The sequence below is a fragment of the Oncorhynchus nerka genome, linkage group LG3 (genome assembly GCF_034236695.1).
Source record: "Oncorhynchus nerka isolate Pitt River linkage group LG3, Oner_Uvic_2.0, whole genome shotgun sequence".
In the NCBI taxonomy this organism is placed as follows: Eukaryota; Metazoa; Chordata; class Actinopteri; order Salmoniformes; family Salmonidae; genus Oncorhynchus; species Oncorhynchus nerka.
This window is the reverse complement of record NC_088398.1, coordinates 69,188,010-69,209,087: the sequence shown is the minus strand read 5'-3', so window position 1 is coordinate 69,209,087 and position 21,078 is coordinate 69,188,010. Positions and strand designations below refer to the sequence as shown.

Here is a 21,078-nt window from a genome sequence, read left to right as displayed (position 1 = left end):
AGGCCTTACTCTAGGCAGTAAACATCTCACTGAGACCAGGCCTTACACCTGGCATTAAACATCTCACTGAGACCAGGCCTTACACCTGGTATTAAACATCTCACTGAGATCAGACCTTACTCTAGGCAGTAAACATCTCACTGAGACCAGGCCTTACTCTAGGCAGTAAACATCTCACTGAGATCAGGCCTTACTCTAGGCATTAAACATCTCACTGAGACCAGGCCTTACACCTGGAATTAAACATCTCACTGAGACCAGGCCTTACTCTAGGCAGTAAACATCTCACTGAGATCAGGCCTTACTCTAGGCAGTAAACATCTCACTGAGACCAGGCCTTACTCTAGGCAGTAAACATCTCACTGAGACCAGGCCTTACTCTAGGCAGTAAACATCTCACTGAGATCAGGCCTTACTCTAGGCAGTAAACATCTCACTGAGATCAGGCCTTACTCTAGGCAGTAAACATCTCACTGAGACCAGGCCTTACACCTGGCATTAAACATCTCACTGAGACCAGGCCTTACTCTAGGCAGTAAACATCTCACTGAGACCAGGCCTTACACCTGGCAGTAAAATCTCACTGAGACCAGGCCTTACACCTGGCATTAAACATCTCACTGAGACCAGGCCTTACACCTGGCATTAAACATCTCACTGAGACCAGGCCTTACTCTAGGCAGTAAACATCTCACTGAGACCAGGCCTTACTCTAGGTAGTAAACATCTCTCACAGAGACCAGGCCTTACACCTGGCATTAAACATCTCACTGAGACCAGGCTTTACTCTAGGCAGTAAACATCTCTCACAGAGACCAGGCCTTACACCTGGCATTAAACATCTCACTGAGACCAGGCCTTACACCTGGCATTAAACATCTCACTGAGACCAGGCCTTACACCTGGCATTAAACATCTCACTGAGACCAGGCCTTTACACCTGGCATTAAACATCTCACTGAGACCAGGCCTTACACCTGGCATTAGACATCTCACTGAGACCAGGCCTTACACCTGGCATTAAACATCTCACTGAGACCAGGCCTTACACCTGGCAGTAAACATCTCACTGAGATCAGGCCTTACTCTAGGCAGTAAACATCTCACTGAGACCAGGCCTTACCCTAGGCAGTAAACATCTCACTGAGACCAGGCCTTACACCTGGCAGTAAACATCTCACTGAGACCATGCCTTACTCTAGGCAGTAAACATCTCACTGAGACCATGCCTTACTCTAGGCAGGTAACATCTCACTGAGACCAGGCCTTACTCTAGGCATTAAACATCTCACTGAGATCAGGCCTTACTCTAGGCAGTAAACATCTCACTGAGACCAGGCCTTATACCTGGCATTAAACATCTCACTGAGACCAGGCCTTACTCTAGGCAGTAAACATCTCACTGAGACCAGGCCTTACTCTAGGCAGTAAACATCTCACTGAGACCAGGCCTTACACCTGGCATTAAACATCTCACTGAGACCAGGCCTTACACCTGGCATTAAACATCTCACTGAGAGCAGGCCTTACACCTGGGATTAAACATCTCACTGAGATCAGGCCTTACTCTAGGCAGTAAACATCTCATTGAGACCAGGCCTTATACCTGGCATTAAACATCTCACTGAGACCAGGCCTTACTCTAGGCAGTAAACATCTCACTGAGACCAGGCCTTACTCTAGGCAGTAAACATCTCACTGAGACCAGGCCTTACACCTGGCATTAAACATCTCACTGAGACCAGGCCTTACACCTGGTATTAAACATCTCACTGAGATCAGACCTTACTCTAGGCAGTAAACATCTCACTGAGACCAGGCCTTACTCTAGGCAGTAAACATCTCACTGAGATCAGGCCTTACTCTAGGCATTAAACATCTCACTGAGACCAGGCCTTACACCTGGAATTAAACATCTCACTGAGACCAGGCCTTACTCTAGGCAGTAAACATCTCACTGAGATCAGGCCTTACTCTAGGCAGTAAACATCTCACTGAGACCAGGCCTTACTCTAGGCAGTAAACATCTCACTGAGACCAGGCCTTACTCTAGGCAGTAAACATCTCACTGAGATCAGGCCTTACTCTAGGCAGTAAACATCTCACTGAGATCAGGCCTTACTCTAGGCAGTAAACATCTCACTGAGACCAGGCCTTACACCTGGCATTAAACATCTCACTGAGACCAGGCCTTACTCTAGGCAGTAAACATCTCACTGAGACCAGGCCTTACACCTGGCAGTAAACATCTCACTGAGACCAGGCCTTACACCTGGCATTAAACATCTCACTGAGACCAGGCCTTACACCTGGCATTAAACATCTCACTGAGACCAGGCCTTACTCTAGGCAGTAAACATCTCACTGAGACCAGGCCTTACTCTAGGTAGTAAACATCTCTCACAGAGACCAGGCCTTACACCTGGCATTAAACATCTCACTGAGACCAGGCCTTACTCTAGGCAGTAAACATCTCTCACAGAGACCAGGCCTTACACCTGGCATTAAACATCTCACTGAGACCAGGCCTTACACCTGGCAGTAAACATCTCACTGAGACCAGGCCTTACACCTGGCAGTAAACATCTCACTGAGATCAGGCCTTACTCTAGGCAGTAAACATCTCACTGAGACCAGGCCTTACCCTAGGCAGTAAACATCTCACTGAGACCAGGCCTTACACCTGGCAGTAAACATCTCACTGAGACCATGCCTTACTCTAGGCAGTAAACATCTCACTGAGACCAGGCCTTACTCTAGGCAGTAAACATCTCACTGAGATCAGGCCTTACTCTAGGCAGTAAACATCTCACTGAGACCAGGCCTTACTCTAGGCAGTAAACATCTCACTGAGACCAGGCCTTACTCTAGGCAGTAAACATCTCTCATCACTCCTCATATTGATCAGTTGATCTGTTGAGCAACACAGATCTTTCATAGTTGTTCTCATCATTGTCAAAAGCAATGTGGATGTGAAATAGGTGACAAATGAGAGCAGAGTTTTTTTATTTTAAGTCAGTTAAGAACAAATTCTTATTTACAATGATGCCCTACCGCGACGACACTGGACCAATTGCGCGCCGCCCTATGGGATTCCTGATCACGGCTGGTTGTGATACAGCCCGAGATCAAAGCCGGGTCTGTAGTGACGCCTCTGCGATGCAGTGCCTTAGACTGCTGCGCCACTCGGTCCCCCATAAGAGTGCAGCAGAGTAGAGTAGCTGAGGGCTGCAGAACCCCACAGTGTTAAAACCTGATGAGAGCAGCTCAACTTCTCAGAATTTAGCTGTAGACATGTAGAAGAGGACAGATCTAGAGGAGACGATAGCAGAAAGCAGAACATAGAGAGAGAGAAAAAAGGATGGATAATAGCCATGTGGGGGGCCTTCATGAGCCTGTAAAGCTCCTCCTAACTCAAGGTCCCAGAATGCACTGCAGCTCCATGGGTTTTCCTATGCACCCCTGTCTGCTCCTTCAGACCCAGTCACTGTACTATCCACTACCCAGCTGCAGTAGGCAGCAGGTATGCTCATGTCCCAGACACAATGACAAAGCCCAAGGAACTGTGATGTCCTGTCCTGACGTCACTGCCTGCTGTAGCTGAGTGGGTAGGAATTGACACAATTCTAGGATCAGTTTACCTTCTCAAAATCCTAACCGACACCAGGTCAGTGTTTAGGGGCACCCTCCTATTGTGAGCCAATCTCACTCTGTGTGTGTGTGTGTCTGACAGAGTGCCAGGGATCACCCAGAGTGACTATAGCCAGAGAACTGAGCCCATAGCCAGAGAACTGAGCCCAGACTGAGCCACCTGGAGGAGCTCAGTGTGTTGGGTCTAATGATGTATACACACACTGTGGTCACGGAGAAGTCCCACACAGATGGCAGGTGTAGTGGAGATATCTAGGTGTGTGTCTGCGTATGTGTACCTAAGGCAAGATGGTGAAGGGGCATAATGTCTACAAACCGTATTAAGTCATCTGAGTCTCATGCATCTGATCCAAGATGAGTCACTCTCTACACGAACAAGGCTTGAGAAGGTCTTCAGGACAAAGTTGTGCTGTAATTGTACTTTTTCCCCCTGCATACTACTGGAGGCAGTATGCTCATTAATTATATGGACATTAATTTGGCATGGGCAGGGCAATGTACTGAGGTTAAAGGCAGATAGCCTCCAAATAACACTGACATGGCTCAACCATTTCCAAATGCGGGGTGAACCAAGACGAATCATAGTTAGGAAAGTATCCCCCCCTCTCCTCTTTGTGGTTCTGTCGTCCCTCCTCTGGTGACATCAGGCGGATAAGGCTGTTCCAGGAAGTGAAGCTCTTGTCTCTAATGTGAGCTGTCACAATGCATCAGCCACTTACCTTCAACACATTAGGCCATAATGCCAAGACTTCTCTCTGACACAAACACTGGACTTATACACATTGACTGACCCAACAAATGTATTTTCTATTAGAAGTGACTGAACATGATGCCTAAAGTTCAGTAGAGGTTCCACCAAATTACAGATCATACATCTTGCATGCATTATGGTGTGTGTGAGAGAGCGAGACCGTGCACGCATGTTTGTGTCACATGCAACCATACTAAAGATAGGCGGGTCCTGGTAATGGCAGTATGTGTGATTACTGGCACACATTATTTTATGTACCTCAAGCTGGCTGACCCAATCCACAGCTCCTAATGCTGATCACTTTTTTGGATTAGCGCTCATCAACCCGTCAATACTGGATCATTCGAACAGATTGACGAGCAGAACAGCTCCAATAGATTCAATCAGGTTGAGCCTTAACCAGCGTTGACCAACATCCGCATATCAGATGTTGTGGCGGTGTGACTGCGGTATGAGCTGACATGTTGGTGGGCAGCTCCTCGTGTGTCACAAACCAATCCTCTATTGTCACTATGGTGTTAGAAGTTGAAAACAGCACTAGAAAGTGAAGGCTCTATCGATAATAGAAATAATGACTGTCAAATGTAAAACCATTGATGTTAGGCTGATGCATGTTTTCATGTTCATTTGGATGGAGGGGTTTTGGCCTATCAGTCAAATTAGAGTGTTTGAACTTGTAACACGGCTGTCGGGTCGTAGTCGGGTGTGGTTTTGTTGCATCTAATGGTAGTGTCCTCGATAAGGTTCTAACGCAGTTCCACCTCCGACACTAGCAAAAACAACCACAATGAATATAGCCCTAAATTCAAGTTCTCAGTGAAACTGCTGTAAACAAACCACGTTTCCACAGAACTTACAGACCTTACACAGAACTTACAGACCTTACACAGACCTTACACAGACCTTACACAGACCTTACAGAAAATATGAGCAATCCATGACACAAGTATGTCAACGGGAGACTTCTGTAACAAACACAGCACGAGTCATCATTTAGTATAAAACATGTATTTTTAATCATTGCTTTGTTTTAATCTATATTTTTTAAGAATAAACATTGACAAAACTGCAAGTAGTAATGTAATATTGTAAAAAAAAAAAAAAAATAGACTGTACAATGAAACATGTCAACATTTCAAGCACATTCAAATTGACATTCTAGTGTAAATTACATACCACTAACTTATAAATAGTATTTACATCACAGAGTTCTGTATCCAACCGTTGGCTTTGTGTCCCGATGGAGATGGAGAATGTCGAGAAAACCACTTTATGCACACGAGAAAATGGATATAAAAATGCACACACAGATTGCAAAGGCATGCCTTTGTCATAAGTGGAAAGTAAGCGTATGCTTTACCAGAATAACCTGTGTTTTCACTTACGGGGAGACATACAGAGGACTGGGAGAAGAGGACAGGATAACATGAACCTCAGACATTAAATATCTCCTAGATTTCTGTGGCTACGTCCCAAATTGGACCTTTACCTTATATGGTGCACTACTTCAGGCAAGTGGCGCACTATATAGGGAATAGGAGGCCATTTGAGATTCGTTCTGTATATTCTTATGACCTATGACTATTCACATTCAAAACAAACGTGATAAAGTAAATCTATAGCGTGAAGAGTTGCAACTTTGAGGATTCACTCTGGACATAAGGGTCAAGCATGTGACCCGGTGGAGGAACAGATGAAAGTACCAAAGGAACAACATGGAAACCACTCCTCTCGATGTGAAATGCTAACAGGTTGAAAATCATGGATAATGGTGAAACTAGTGGTTCCAGAATGGACCTTTTTCACATTGCTGGTGAATTCAATTGAAGTAAAAGCTGCAGCTAAGAGTTTGCTTATCCACAGAGCACATGTTGTGTACCCATTTACATTTAATGCTCTTTTTTGAATGTTTTCTATGGCATTATATCTGAAAACAGACAGCCTGATCAAATCTTTGGTTTGCTTTCTTTTCCCTTGAAGATTGTTTCCATTCTAAATGTGTTTTCTTTTATATTTTGGTCCTCGGGCAAAATATTTCTCTCTCTGTGCTCCCTCTCCCCTCTTTTCCCTCTCTCTCTCACCTCTCCCCCCTCTCCCCTCTTTTCCCTCTCTCTCTCACCTCTCCCCTCTTTTCCCCTCTCTCTCTCTCCTCCCCCCTCTTTTCCCCTCTCTCTCTCTCCTCTCCCCTCTCTCTCCCTGTCTCTCTCTAATCTCGCTCGCCATCTCCCTCCCTCTCATAACATTTTATTTATACCGAAAACAAACTGATTCCTGATGTAGAGTGAGAGAGAAAGGGAGAGAAAGAAGGGAATTTATTGCAGCAGAATTCAAATGGAAGATGTACCCCACATTTTCCACTTTTCCTGAAAGAAAGTGCATTACCAGTGCCGTACAGGGCTGAGACTTGAGATTTGCCAACAAAGTGCATCCAGCTAGTTTCTGCCCAACTTCAGGAGAACACTACCGAGGCTTACTACTGGCCAGAAACCCAGACAACAGAGACAGGCCCCATAGCACCAAGGACAGCACAGACACTGGCCAGTCAGCTGCTCTCAATCTCCCACAACCTACAGCTGGGTATAGAACAAGGGCACACAGCTCTGGTCCAGAGGGCAACAATGTCGGCTGGTTTTAGTGCCTGCAGAGGACCTGAGTTACCTGAAGGCCTGAGTTACCTGAAGGCTTGAGTTACCTGAAGGCTTGAGTTACCTGAAGGCCTGAGTTACCTGAAGGCCTGAGTTACCTGAAGGCCTGAGTTACCTGAAGGCTTGAGTTACCTGAAGGCTTGAGTTACCTGAAGGCCTGAGTTACCTGAAGGCCTGAGCTATGCACCCCTGATATAAACCATTCCTTTGAGAACTGGCTCTAGTTCATACATAATATGTACAACAGCAGATAGAGTGACAATGACACGTTAAAGTACACATCCAACATTCACACTTTCCTCAACCACTACGAGCTGAGATATGACGTTAAATGCAAGAGGAAAGACTCTTTATCATGTCTTATCTGCTACCTGAAGAACAGGTATCCTAGACCGCATTGCATTTCGTATGTCATCATTTCAGGTAACAAATATGATTCCAAATGGAGGGAGGCGGGTCTTCCCCCAGAAGGAAGATATCCAATGAGCAGCGGATCTGCCCCCAGCCACCACACCCATTCCAGCAGAGCTCACCCAATCGAGAGAAGACACTGAGAAAAGAGGAAGAAGGGTGGGACAAGAGAATAGGGCACCCCGTTTTTCACAGCATACAGCTGAGAGTCCCGTACAGGTCTACGTGGACACGCTCTCTCTGTGTGTATCAAGAGCGCTCTCTCTGTGTGTATCAAGAGCACTCTCTCTGCGTGTATCCAGGGCACTGTGGAAGACACACACACAAACACACACACACTGATTAGACTGGGCAGTGTGGATACTGAGCAGCAGACACTTGGCACTAACTAAATACAGTACCTCACATACAGACTAGACACACACACACACAGTGACACACATTCGTGCACACACACACATATACACGCAGTCATACATGATCACACTAATACGACTGCAAAATCACCACGCAATGCAACCCAACACACTCACACACTTCTTTTCTCTAACACAGACATACGCTGCCAGTCAAAGTGAGACCAGAGTGACCGTCTGTCTCCACTAACGTGGCCTGTCTCTCTGACACAGACATACACTGTCAGTCAAAGTGAGACCAGAGTGACCGTCTGTCTCCACTAACGTGGCCTGTCTCTCTGACACAGACATACACTGCCAGTCAAAGTGAGACCAGAGTGACCGTCTGTCTCCACTAACGTGGCCTGTCTCTCTGGGACAGACATACGCTGCCAGTCAAAGTGAGACCAGAGTGACCGTCTGTCTCCACTAACGTGACCTGTCTCTCTGACACAGACATACTGTAGCTTGTTAGATGTTTCTGGGATTGGAATTGTCTTCCAACGTCATTCTGATTAAAGTCTGATTTCCACTCTCAGATATCAAGTTAAAGCTGACAGAATGAATTGAGCCACACTCACGTTTGATGCTGCCGCACAAAGTCTGCAAACTGCCGGTCCTTCGCGTAGAGCTCGATGATGCGTATCCTGTCCTGGATTTCCTGTGGAAGAAGGGTGGGTGTGGTTAACATGGTGAGAAATGTTACATGACAGACAGACGTTGTGTCCAATCGGTAGGTCTATGTCCAGAGAGTACAGATTAGATTAAGGAAGGCAACGATACGTATAAAATAAGTATGAGAAGGGATCCCACACATTGGCTATCACCGTCCCTCCACCCCACCAGCGCACGCACGCGCGCGCACACACACACACACACACACACACACACACACACACACACACACACACACACACACACACACACACACACACACACACAAACCTACCTCCTTGGTCAGTTCGCTGTTCTCGTAGATGTGGCGTATTTCCTCGCTGCTGAAGTCTGTGGAGGCCTCGGCGCTGGCGCTGCTGTAGACTGGGGCTTCTGGGTAGCGGCGGTAGTAGTGGCTATAGCCCGTCGTAGCCTCACTCTCATACATGGGGTTGTACTTAGTGGCCCTCTCTAGAGACGGGATACTCTCCCCTCGCCTGGGGGGACAGACAGCGACAGAGAGAGAGAGAAAGAGAGAGAGAGAGAGACAGAGAGAGAGAGAGAGGGAGAGAGAGAGAGAGAGAGAGAGAGGGAGAGAGAGACAGGGAGAGAGGGAGAGAGAGAGAGAGAGGAGCAGAAAGAAAGAGAGAGAGACAGAGAGCGACAGAGCGAGAGAGAGAGAGAGAGAGAGGGAGAGGGAGAGAGAGACAGAGAGAGAGAGGGGGAGAGAGAGAGAAAGAGAGAGGGACAGAGAGAGAGAGGAGCAGAAAGAAAGAGAGAGACAGAGAGCGACAGAGTGAGAGAGAGAGAGAGAGAGAGAGAGAGACAGAGAGCGACAGAGTGAGAGAGAGAGAGAGAGAGAGAGAGAGAGAGAGAGAGAGAGAGGAAGAGACAGAGAGCTACAGCTTAATCTACTAATAGGAGACAGAGACTGACAAGTCTTCTGATTTAATCATGTCTGACCCAGACTTGAATATTCGATGTCCTTCTTACAGTGAATATTCAGACAGGTGCAGTCTGTGGTGGTACTTACAACTAACATGACACCCCTAAAGCAGCTGTATTGTACTGTAGTATAACGTAGAGGCCAGGAGTGTTCCTGACAGGATTAGAGACACCTACACTTTGTTCAGCTACTAACACACAAACATGATTTATTTCATAATTTTTGTCATTTGTCATTACCCAGAGCGACTTACAATAGTGAGCGCATACAATTTTGTACTGGTTCCCCGTGGGAATTGAAACCACAACCCTGGCATTGCAAGCACCAAACTTTACCAACTGAGTCACACAGGACCTCCACACACACATACTGTACACATACAAAACTCGGACTGTACCATCCCTCTGAGAGGCAATGACAAAGGAGTGGTGTGTGTTGACTGTCACCGTAAGGGGTCTTCTGTCTCATCCTTATCGTACTGATCCCGTAGTGTCCTTGCCAGGAAGAAGATCACACCGGAAGCCACCAATAGGAAACCGGCTACGGAGGCAATCGCTATGCCGACCACCAGAGGTTCTGACACGTACTCCTCACAGTGTTCTCCACGGTACCACCAGTTTTCCCCTACACGACATCTAGAACCATAAAGAAACACAGTCAGTGCCACTCACACACACACAGCTAGAACACTACCGGTACTCAACTAAATGACAGCTAGAATAGTAAGAATGATCTGTTAGAGCAACTCAATAACACATATATAAACACACACACACACAGGAACTGGAAATGAAACGTTCAATAGAGGGTGTGTGAACTGGAAATGAAACGTTCCATAGTGGGTGTGTGAACTGGAAATGAAACGTTCCATAGTGGGTGTGTGAACTGGAAATTAAACGTTCCATCGAGGGTGTGTGAACTGGAAATGAAACGTTCCATCGAGGGTGTGTGAACTGGAAATTAAAAGTTCCATAGAGGGTGTGTGAACTGGAAATGAAACGTTCCATAGAGGGTGTGTGAACTGGAAATGAAACGTTCCATAGAGGGTGTGTGAACTGGAAATGAAACGTTCCATCGAGGGTGTGTGAACTGGAAATTGGAAATGAAACGTTCCATAGAGGGTGTGTGAACTGGAAATGAAACGTTCCATAGAGGGTGTGTGAACTGGAAATGAAACGTTCCATAGAGGGTGTGTGAACTGGAAATGAAACGTTCCATAGAGGGTGTGTGAACTGGAAATGAAACGTTCCATCGAGGGTGTGTGAACTGGAAATGAAACGTTCCATCGAGGGTGTGTGAACTGGAAATGAAACGTTCCATAGAGGGTGTGTGAACTGGAAATGAAACGTTCCATAGAGGGTGTGTGAACTGGAAATGAAACGTTCCATCGAGGGTGTGTGAACTGGAAATGAAACGTTCCATCGAGGGTGTGTGAACTGGAAATGAAACGTTCCATAGAGGGTGTGTGAACTGGAAATGAAACGTTCCATAGAGGGTGTGTGAACTGGAAATGAAACGTTCCATAGAGGGTGTGTGAACTGGAAATGAAATGTTCCATAGAGGGTGTGTGAACTGGAAATGAAACGTTCCATAGAGGGTGTGTGAACTGGAAATGAAACGTTACATAGAGGGTGTGTGAACTGGAAATGAAACGTTCCATAAAGGGTGTGTGAACTGGAAATGAAACGTTCCATAGAGGGTGTGTGAACTGGAAATGAAACGTTCCATCGAGGGTGTGTGAACTGGAAATGAAACGTTCCATCGACGTTCCGTCGAGGTGTGTGAACTGGAAATGAAACGTTGGAAACTGAAATGAAACGTTCCGTCGAGGGTGTGTGAACTGGAAATGAAACGTTCCGTCGAGGGTGTGTGAACTGGAAATGAAACGTTCCGTCGAGGGTGTGTGAACTGGAAATGAAACGTTCCGTCGAGTGTGTGTGAACTGAAAATGAAACGTTCCATCGAGGGTGTGTGAACTGGAAATGAAACGTTCCGTCGAGGGTGTGTGAACTGGAAATGAAACGTTCCATAGAGGGTGTGTGAACTGGAAATGAAACGTTCCGTCGAGGGTGTGTGAACTGGAAATGAAACGTTCCGTCGAGGGTGTGTGAACTGGAAATGAAACGTTCCGTCGAGGGTGTGTGAACTGGAAATGAAACGTTCCATAGAGGGTGTGTGAACTGGAAATGAAACGTTCCATAGAGGGTGTGTGAACTGGAAATGAAACGTTCCATAGAGGGTGTGTGAACTGGAAATGAAACGTTCCATAGAGGGTGTGTGAACTGGAAATGAAACGTTCCATAGAGGGTGTGTGAACTGGAAATGAAACGTTCCGTAGAGGGTGTGTGAACTGGAAATGAAACGTTCCATAGAGGGTGTGTGAACTGGAAATGAAACGTTCCGTAGAGGGTGTGTGAACTGGAAATGAAACGTTCCATAGAGGGTGTGTGAACTGGAAATGAAACGTTCCATAGAGGGTGTGTGAACTGGAAATGAAACGAGGTGTGTGAACTGGAAATGAAACGTTCCATAGAGGTGTGTGAACTGGAAATGAAACGTTCCATAGAGGGTGTGTGAACTGGAAATGAAACGTTCCATAGAGGGTGTGTGAACTGGAAATGAAACGTTCCATAGAGGGTGTGTGAACTGGAAATGAAACGTTCCATCGAGGGTGTGTGAACTGGAAATGAAACGTTCCATAGAGGGTGTGTGAACTGGAAATGAAAAACGTTCCATAGAGGGTGTGTGAACTGGAAATGAAACGTTCCATAGAGGGTGTGTGAACTGGAAATGAAACGTTCCATAGAGGGGTGTGAACTGGAAATGAAACGTTCCATAGAGGGTGTGTGAACTGGAAATGAAACGTTCCATAGAGGGTGTGTGAACTGGAAATGAAACGTCGAGGGTGTGTGAACTGGAAATGAAAGGGTGTGTGAACTGGAAATGAAACGTTCCATAGAGGGTGTGTGAACTGGAAATGAAACGTTCCATAGAGGGTGTGTGAACTGGAAATGAAACGTTCCATAGAGGGTGTGTGAACTGGAAATGAAACGTTCCATAGAGGGTGTGTGAACTGGAAATGAAACGTTCCATAGAGGGTGTGTGAACTGAAATGAAACGTTCCATAGAGGGTGTGTGAACTGGAAATGAAACGTTCCATAGAGGGTGTGTGAACTGGAAATGAAACGTTCCATAGAGGGTGTGTGAACTGGAAATGAAACGTTCCATAGAGGGTGTGTGAACTGGAAATGAAACGTTCCATCGAGGGTGTGTGAACTGGAAATGAAACGTTCCATAGAGGGTGTGTGAACTGGAAATGAAACGTTCCATCGAGGTGTGTGAACTGGAAATGAAACGTTCCATAGAGGGTGTGTGAACTGGAAATGAAACGTTCCATAGAGGGTGTGAACTGGAAATGAAACGTTCCATAGAGGGTGTGTGAACTGGAAATGAAACGTTCCATAGAGGGTGTGTGAACTGGAAATGAAACGTTCCATCGAGGGTGTGTGAACTGGAAATGAAACGTTCCATAGAGGTGTGTGAACTGGAAATGAAACGTTCCATAGAGGGTGTGTGAACTGGAAATGAAACGTTCCATAGAGGGTGTGTGAACTGGAAATGAAACGTTCCGTCTGGAAAGGTGTGTGAACTGGAAATGAAACGTTCCATCGAGGTGTGTGAACTGGAAATGAAACGTTCCATCGAGGGTGTGTGAACTGGAAATGAAACGTTCCATAGAGGGTGTGTGAACTGGAAATGAAACGTTCCATAGAGGGTGTGTGAACTGGAAATGAAACGTTCCATAGAGGGTGTGTGAACTGGAAATGAAACGTTCATAGAGGGTGTGTGAACTGGAAATGAAACGTTCCATAGAGGGTGTGAAATGAACTGTGAACTGGAAATGAAACGTTTCATAGAGGGTGTGTGAACTGGAAATGAAACGTTCCATAGAGGGTGTGTGAACTGGAAATGAAACGTTCCGTCGAGGGTGTGTGAACTGGAAATGAAACGTTCCGTCGAGGGTGTGTGAACTGGAAATGAAACGTTCCATCGAGGTGTGTGAACTGGAAATGAAACGTTCCATAGAGGGTGTGTGAACTGGAAATGAAACGTTCCATAGAGGGTGTGTGAACTGGAAATGAAACGTTCCATAGAGGGTGTGTGAACTGGAAATGAAACGTTCCATAGAGGGTGTGTGAACTGGAAATGAAACGTTCCATAGAGGGTGTGTGAACTGGAAATGAAACGTTCCATAGAGGGTGTGTGAACTGGAAATGAAACGTTCTGGAAATGAAACGAGGGTGTGTGAACTGGAAATGAAACGTTCCATCGAGGTGTGTGAACTGGAAATGAAACGTTCCATAGAGGGTGTGTGAACTGGAAATGAAACGTTCCATAGAGGGTGTGTGAACTGAAATGAAATGAGGGGTGTGTGAACTGCGTTCCATAGAGGGTGTGTGAACTGGAAATGAAACGTTCCATAGAGGGTGTGTGAACTGGAAATGAAACGTTCCATCGAGGTGTGTGAACTGGAAATGAAACGTTCCATAAAGGGTGTGTGAACGTTCCATAGAGGGTGTGTGAACTGGAAATGAAACGTTCCATAGAGGGTGTGTGAACTGGAAATGAAACGTTCCATAGGGTGTGTGAACTGGAAATGAAACGTTCCATAGAGGGGTGTGAACTGGAAATGAAACGTTCCATAGAGGGTGTGTGAACTGGAAATGAAACGTTCCATAGAGGTGTGTGAACTGGAAATGAAACGTTCCATAGAGGGTGTGTGAACTGGAAATGAAACGTTCCATAGAGGGTGTGTGAACTGGAAATGAAACGTTCCATAGAGGTGTGTGAACTGGAAATGAAACGTTCCATAGAGGGTGTGTGAACTGGAAATGAAACGTTCCGAGGGTGTGTGAACTGGAAATGAAACGTTCCATAGAGGGTGTGTGAACTGGAAATGAAACGTTCCATAGAGGGTGTGTGAACTGGAAATGAAACGTTCCATAGAGGGTGTGTGAACTGGAAATGAAACGTTCCATAGAGGGTGTGTGAACTGGAAATGAAACGTTCCATAGAGGGTGTGTGAACTGGAAATGAAACGTTCCATAGAGGGTGTGTGAACTGGAAATGAAACGTTCCATAGAGGGTGTGTGAACTGGAAATGAAACGTTCCATAGAGGTGTGTGAACTGGAAATGAAACGTTCCATAGAGGGTGTGTGAACTGGAAATGAAACGTTCCATAGAGGGTGTGTGAACTGGAAATGAAACGTTCCATCGAGGGTGTGTGAACTGGAAATGAAACGTTCCATAGAGGGTGTGTGAACTGGAAATGAAACGTTCCATAGAGGGTGTGTGAACTGGAAATGAAACGTTCCATAGAGGGTGTGTGAACTGGAAATGAAACGTTCCGTCGGGTGTGTGAGGGTGTGTGAACTGGAAATGAAACGTTCCATCGAGGGTGTGTGAACTGGAAATGAAACGTTCCATAGAGGGTGTGTGAACTGGAAATGAAACGTTCCATAGAGGTGTGTGAACTGGAAATGAAACGTTCCATAGAGGGTGTGTGAACTGGAAATGAAACGTTCCATAGAGGGTGTGTGAACTGGAAATGAAACGTTCCATCGAGGGTGTGTGAACTGGAAATGAAACGTTCCATAGAGGGTGTGTGAACTGGAAATGAAACGTTCCATAGAGGGTGTGTGAACTGAAATGAAACGTTCCATAGAGGGTGTGTGAACTGGAAATGAAACGTTCCATAGAGGGTGTGTGAACTGGAAATGAAACGTTCCATAGAGGTGTGTGAACTGGAAATGAAACGTTCCATAGAGGGTGTGTGAACTGGAAATGAAACGTTCCATAGAGGGTGTGTGAACTGGAAATGAAACGTTCCATAGAGGGTGTGTGAACTGGAAATGAAACGTTCCATAGAGGGTGTGTGAACTGGAAATGAAACGTTCCATAGAGGGTGTGTGAACTGGAAATGAAACGTTCCATCGAGGGTGTGTGAACTGGAAATGAAACGTTCCATAGAGGGTGTGTGAACTGGAAATGAAAAACGTTCCGCCGAGGGTGTGTGAACTGGAAATGAAACGTTCCATAGAGGGTGTGTGAACTGGAAATGAAACGTTCCATCGAGGTGTGTGAACTGGAAATGAAACGTTCCATCGAGGGTGTGTGAACTGGAAATGAAACGTTCCATAGAGGGTGTGTGAACTGGAAATGAAACGTTCCATAGAGGGTGTGTGAACTGGAAATGAAACGTTCCATAGAGTGTGTGAACTGGAAATGAAACGTTCCATAGAGGGTGAACTGAAATGAAACGTTCCATAGAGGTGTGTGAACTGGAAATGAAACGTTCCATAGAGGGTGTGTGAACTGGAAATGAAACGTTCCATAGAGGTGTGTGAACTGGAAATGAAACGTTCCATAGAGGGTGTGAACTGGGTGTGTGAACTGGAAATGAAACGTTCCATAGAGGGTGTGTGAACTGGAAATGAAACGTTTCATAGAGGGTGTGTGAACTGGAAATGAAACGTTCCATAGAGGGTGTGTGAACTGGAAATGAAACGTTCCGTCGAGGGTGTGTGAACTGGAAATGAAACGTTAGAGGTGTGTGAACTGGAAATGAAACGTTCCATAGAGGGTGTGTGAACTGGAAATGAAACGTTCCGTAGAGGGTGTGTGAACTGGAAATGAAACGTTCCATAGAGGGTGTGTGAACTGGAAATGAAACGTTCCATAGAGGGTGTGTGAACTGGAAATGAAACGTTCCATAGAGGGTGTGTGAACTGGAAATGAAACGTTCCATAGAGGGTGTGTGAACTGGAAATGAAACGTTCCATAGAACTGGTGTGTGAACTGGAAATGAAACGTTCCATCGAGGGTGTGTGAACTGGAAATGAAACGTTCCATCGAGGTGTGTGAACTGGAAATGAAACGTTCCATAGAGGTGTGTGAACTGGAAATGAAACGTTCCATAGAGGGTGTGTGAACTGGAAATGAAACGTTCCATAGAGGGTGTGTGAACTGGAAATGAAACGTTCCATAGAGGGTGTGTGAACTGGAAATGAAACGTTCCATAGAGGGTGTGTGAACTGGAAATGAAACGTTCCATAGAGGGTGTGTGAACTGGAAATGAAACGTTCCATCGAGGGTGTGTGAACTGGAAATGAAACGTTCCATAGAGGGTGTGTGAACTGGAAATGAAACGTTCCATAGGGTGTGTGAACTGGAAATGAAACGTTCCATAGAGGGTGTGTGAACTGGAAATGAAACGTTCCATAGAGGGTGTGTGAACTGGAAATGAAACGTTCCATAGAGGGTGTGTGAACTGGAAATGAAACGTTCCATAGAGGGTGTGTGAACTGGAAATGAAACGTTCCATAGAGGTGTGTGAACTGGAAATGAAACGTTCCGTCGAGGGTGTGTGAACTGGAAATGAAACGTTCCATCGAGGGTGTGTGAACTGGAAATGAAACGTTCCATCGAGGGTGTGTGAACTGGAAATGAAACGTTCCATCGAGGGTGTGTGAACTGGAAATGAAACGTTCCATAGAGGGTGTGTGAACTGGAAATGAAACGTTCCATAGAGGGTGTGTGAACTGGAAATGAAACGTTCCATAGAGGGTGTGTGAACTGGAAATGAAACGTTCCATAGAGGGTGTGTGAACTGGAAATGAAACGTTCCATAGAGGGTGTGTGAACTGGAAATGAAACGTTCCATAGAGGGTGTGTGAACTGGGTGTGTGAACTGGAAATGAAACGTTCCATAGAGGGTGTGTGAACTGGAAATGAAACGTTCCATAGAGGGTGTGTGAACTGGAAATGAAACGTTCCGTAGAGGGTGTGTGAACTGGAAATGAAACGTTCCATAGAGGGTGTGTGAACTGGAAATGAAACGTTCCATAGAGGTGTGTGAACTGGAAATGAAACGTTCCATAGAGGGTGTGTGAACTGGAAATGAAACGTTCCATAGAGGGTGTGTGAACTGGAAATGAAACGTTCCATAGAGGTGTGTGAACTGGAAATGAAACGTTCCATAGAGGGTGTGTGAACTGGAAATGAAACGTTCCATAGAGGGTGTGTGAACTGGAAATGAAACGTTCCATAGAGGTGTGTGAACTGGAAATGAAACGTTCCATAGAGGTGTGTGAACTGAAATGAAACGTTCCATAGAGGTGTGTGAACTGGAAATGAAACGTTCCATAGAGGGTGTGTGAACTGGAAATGAAACGTTCCATAGAGGGTGTGTGAACTGGAAATGAAACGTTCCATAGAGGTGTGTGAACTGGAAATGAAACGTTCCATAGAGGGTGTGTGAACTGGAAATGAAACGTTCCATAGAGGGTGTGTGAACTGGAAATGAAACGTTCCATAGAGGGTGTGTGAACTGGAAATGAAACGTTGAAACGTTCCATAGAGGGTGTGTGAACTGGAAATGAAACGTTCCATAGAGGGTGTGTGAACTGGAAATGAAACGTTCCATAGAGGGTGTGTGAACTGGAAATGAAACGTTCCATAGAGGTGTGTGAACTGGAAATGAAACGTTCCATAGAGGGTGTGTGAACTGGAAATGAAACGTTCCATAGAGGGTGTGTGAACTGGAAATGAAACGTTCCATAGAGGGTGTGTGAACTGGAAATGAAACGTTCCATAGAGGGTGTGTGAACTGGAAATGAAACGTTCCATAGAGGGTGTGTGAACTGGAAATGAAACGTTCCATAGAGGGTGTGTGAACTGGAAATGAAACGTTCCATAGAGGGTGTGTGAACTGGAAATGAAACGTTCCATCGAGGGTGTGTGAACTGGAAATGAAACGTTCCATAGAGGGTGTGTGAACTGGAAATGAAACGTTCCATAGAGGGTGTGTGAACTGGAAATGAAACGTTCCATAGAGGGTGTGTGAACTGGAAATGAAACGTTCCATAGAGGGTGTGTGAACTGGAAATGAAACGTTCCATAGAGGGTGTGTGAACTGGAAATGAAACGTTCCATAGAGGTGTGTGAACTGGAAATGAAACGTTCCATAGAGGGTGTGTGAACTGGAAATGAAACGTTCCATAGAGGTGTGTGAACTGGAAATGAAACGTTCCATAGAGGGTGTGTGAACTGAAATGAAACGTTGGTGTGTGAACTGGAAATGAAACGTTCCATAGAGGGTGTGTGAACTGGAAATGAAACGTTCCATAGAGGGTGTGTGAACTGGAAATGAAACGTTCCATAGAGGTGTGTGAACTGGAAATGAAACGTTTCCATAGAGGTGTGTGAACTGGAAATGAAACGTTCCATAGAGGTGTGTGAACTGGAAATGAAACGTTCCATGAGGGTGTGTGAACTGGAAATGAAACGTTCCATAGAGGTGTGTGAACTGGAAATGAAACGTTCCATAGAGGGTGTGTGAACTGGAAATGAAACGTTCCATAGAGGGTGTGTGAACTGGAAATGAAACGTTCCATAGAGGGTGTGTGAACTGGAAATGAAACGTTCCATAGAGGGTGTGTGAACTGGAAATGAAACGTTCCATAGAGGGTGTGTGAACTGGAAATGAAACGTTCCATCGAGGGTGTGTGAACTGGAAATGAAACGTTCCATAGAGGGTGTGTGAACTGGAAATGAAACGTTCCTGAAAATGAAACGTTCCATAGAGGGGGTGTGTGAACTGGAAATGAAACGTTCCGTCGAGGGTGTGTGAACTGGAAATGAAACGTTCCATAGAGGGTGTGTGAACTGGAAATGAAACGTTCCATAGGGTGTGTGAACTGGAAATGAAACGTTCCATAGAGGGTGTGAACTGGAAATGAAACGTTCCATAGAGGGTGGTGTGTGAACTGGAAATGAAAGCGTTCCATAGAGGTGTGTGAACTGGAAATGAAACGTTCCATAGAGGGTGTGTGAACTGGAAATGAAACGTTCCATAGAGGTGTGTGAACTGGAAATGAAACGTTCCATAGAGGGTGTGTGAACTGGAAATGAAACGTTCCATCGAGGGTGTGTGAACTGGAAATGAAACGTTCCATAGAGGGTGTGTGAACTGGAAATGAAACGTTCCATCGAGGGTGTGTGAACTGGAAATGAAACGTTCCATAGAGGGTGTGTGAACTGGAAATGAAACGTTCCATGGTGTGTGAACTGGAAATGAAACGTTCTGGAAATGAAAGAGGGTGTGTGAACTGGAAATGAAACGTTCCATAGAGGGTGTGTGAACTGGAAATGAAACGTTCCATAGAGGGTGTGTGAACTGGAAATGAAACGTTCCATAGAGGTGTGTGAACTGGAAATGAAACGTTCCATAGAGGGTGTGTGAACTGGAAATGAAACGTTCCATAGAGGGTGTGTGAACTGGAAATGAAACGTTCCATAGAGGGTGTGTGAACTGGAAATGAAACGTTCCATAGAGGGTGTGTGAACTGGAAATGAAACGTTCCATCGAGGTGTGAACTGGAAATGAAACGTTGGAGGGTGTGTGAACTGGAAATGAAACGTTCCGTCGAGGGTGTGTGAACTGGAAATGAAACGTTCCGTCGAGGGTGTGTGAACTGGAAATGAAACGTTCCATAGAGGGTGTGAACTGGAAATGAAACGTTCCATAGAGGTGTGTGAACTGGAAATGAAACGTTCCATAGAGGGGTGTGTGAACTGGAAATGAAACGTTCCATAGAGGGTGTGTGAACTGGAAATGAAACGTTCCATAGAGGGTGTGTGAACTGGAAATGAAACGTTCCATAGAGGGTGTGTGAACTGGAAATGAAACGTTCCATAGAGGTGTGTGAACTGGAAATGAAACGTTCCATAGAGGGTGTGTGAACTGGAAATGAAACGTTCCATAGAGGTGTGTGTGAACTGGAAATGAAACGTTCCATAGAGGGTGTGTGAACTGGAAATGAAACGTTCCATCGAGGTGTGTGAACTGGAAATGAAACGTTCCATAGAGGGTGTGTGAACTGGAAATGAAACGTTCCATAGAGGGTGTGTGAACTGGAAATGAAACGTTCCATAGAGGGTGTGTGAACTGGAAATGAAACGTTCCATAGAGGGTGTGTGAACTGGAAATGAAACGTTCCATAGAGGGTGTGTGAACTGGAAATGAAACGTTCCATAGAGGGTGTGTGAACTGGAAATGAAACGTTCCATAGAGGGTGTGTGAACTGGAAATGAAACGTTCCATCGAGGGTGTGTGAACTGGAAATGAAACGTTCCATCGAGGGTGTGTGAACTGGAAATGAAACGTTCCATAGAGGGTGTGTGAACTGGAAATGAAACGTTCCGTCGAGGGTGTGTGAACTGGAAATGAAACGTTCCGTCGAGGGTGTGTGAACTGGAAATGAAACGTTCCATAGAGGGTGTGTGAACTGGAAATGAAACGTTCCGTCGAGGGTGTGTGAACTGGAAATGAAACGTTCCGTCGAGGGTGTGTGAACTGGAAATGAAACGTTCCATAGAGGGTGTGTGAACTGGAAATGAAACGTTCCGTAGAGGGTGTGTGAACTGGAAATGAAACGTTCCATAGAGGGTGTGTGAACTGGAAATGAAACGTTCCGTCGAGGGTGTGTGAACTGGAAATGAAACGTTCCGTCGAGGGTGTGTGAACTGGAAATGAAACGTTCCATAGAGGGTGTGTGAACTGG

General features: G+C 45.6%; 1 protein-coding gene across 1 annotated transcript in view; it reads right to left on the bottom strand.

Moving 5' to 3' along the window:
• Positions 1 to 6,571: 6,571 nt before the first annotated feature.
• Positions 6,572 to 21,078, bottom strand: part of LOC115116665 (interphotoreceptor matrix proteoglycan 2-like) — a 94,472-nt gene continuing 79,965 nt past the window's right edge. Inside the window, exons 16-19 of the mRNA XM_065015072.1 lie at positions 9,900 to 10,088; positions 8,803 to 9,004; positions 8,435 to 8,514; positions 6,572 to 7,764 (exon numbers count right to left, since the gene is read on the bottom strand). Coding sequence (XP_064871144.1) covers positions 7,680 to 7,764; positions 8,435 to 8,514; positions 8,803 to 9,004; positions 9,900 to 10,088 — 556 coding nt within the window. The 3' untranslated portion in view covers positions 6,572 to 7,679. The remainder of the gene's footprint in view (positions 7,765 to 8,434; positions 8,515 to 8,802; positions 9,005 to 9,899; positions 10,089 to 21,078) is intronic.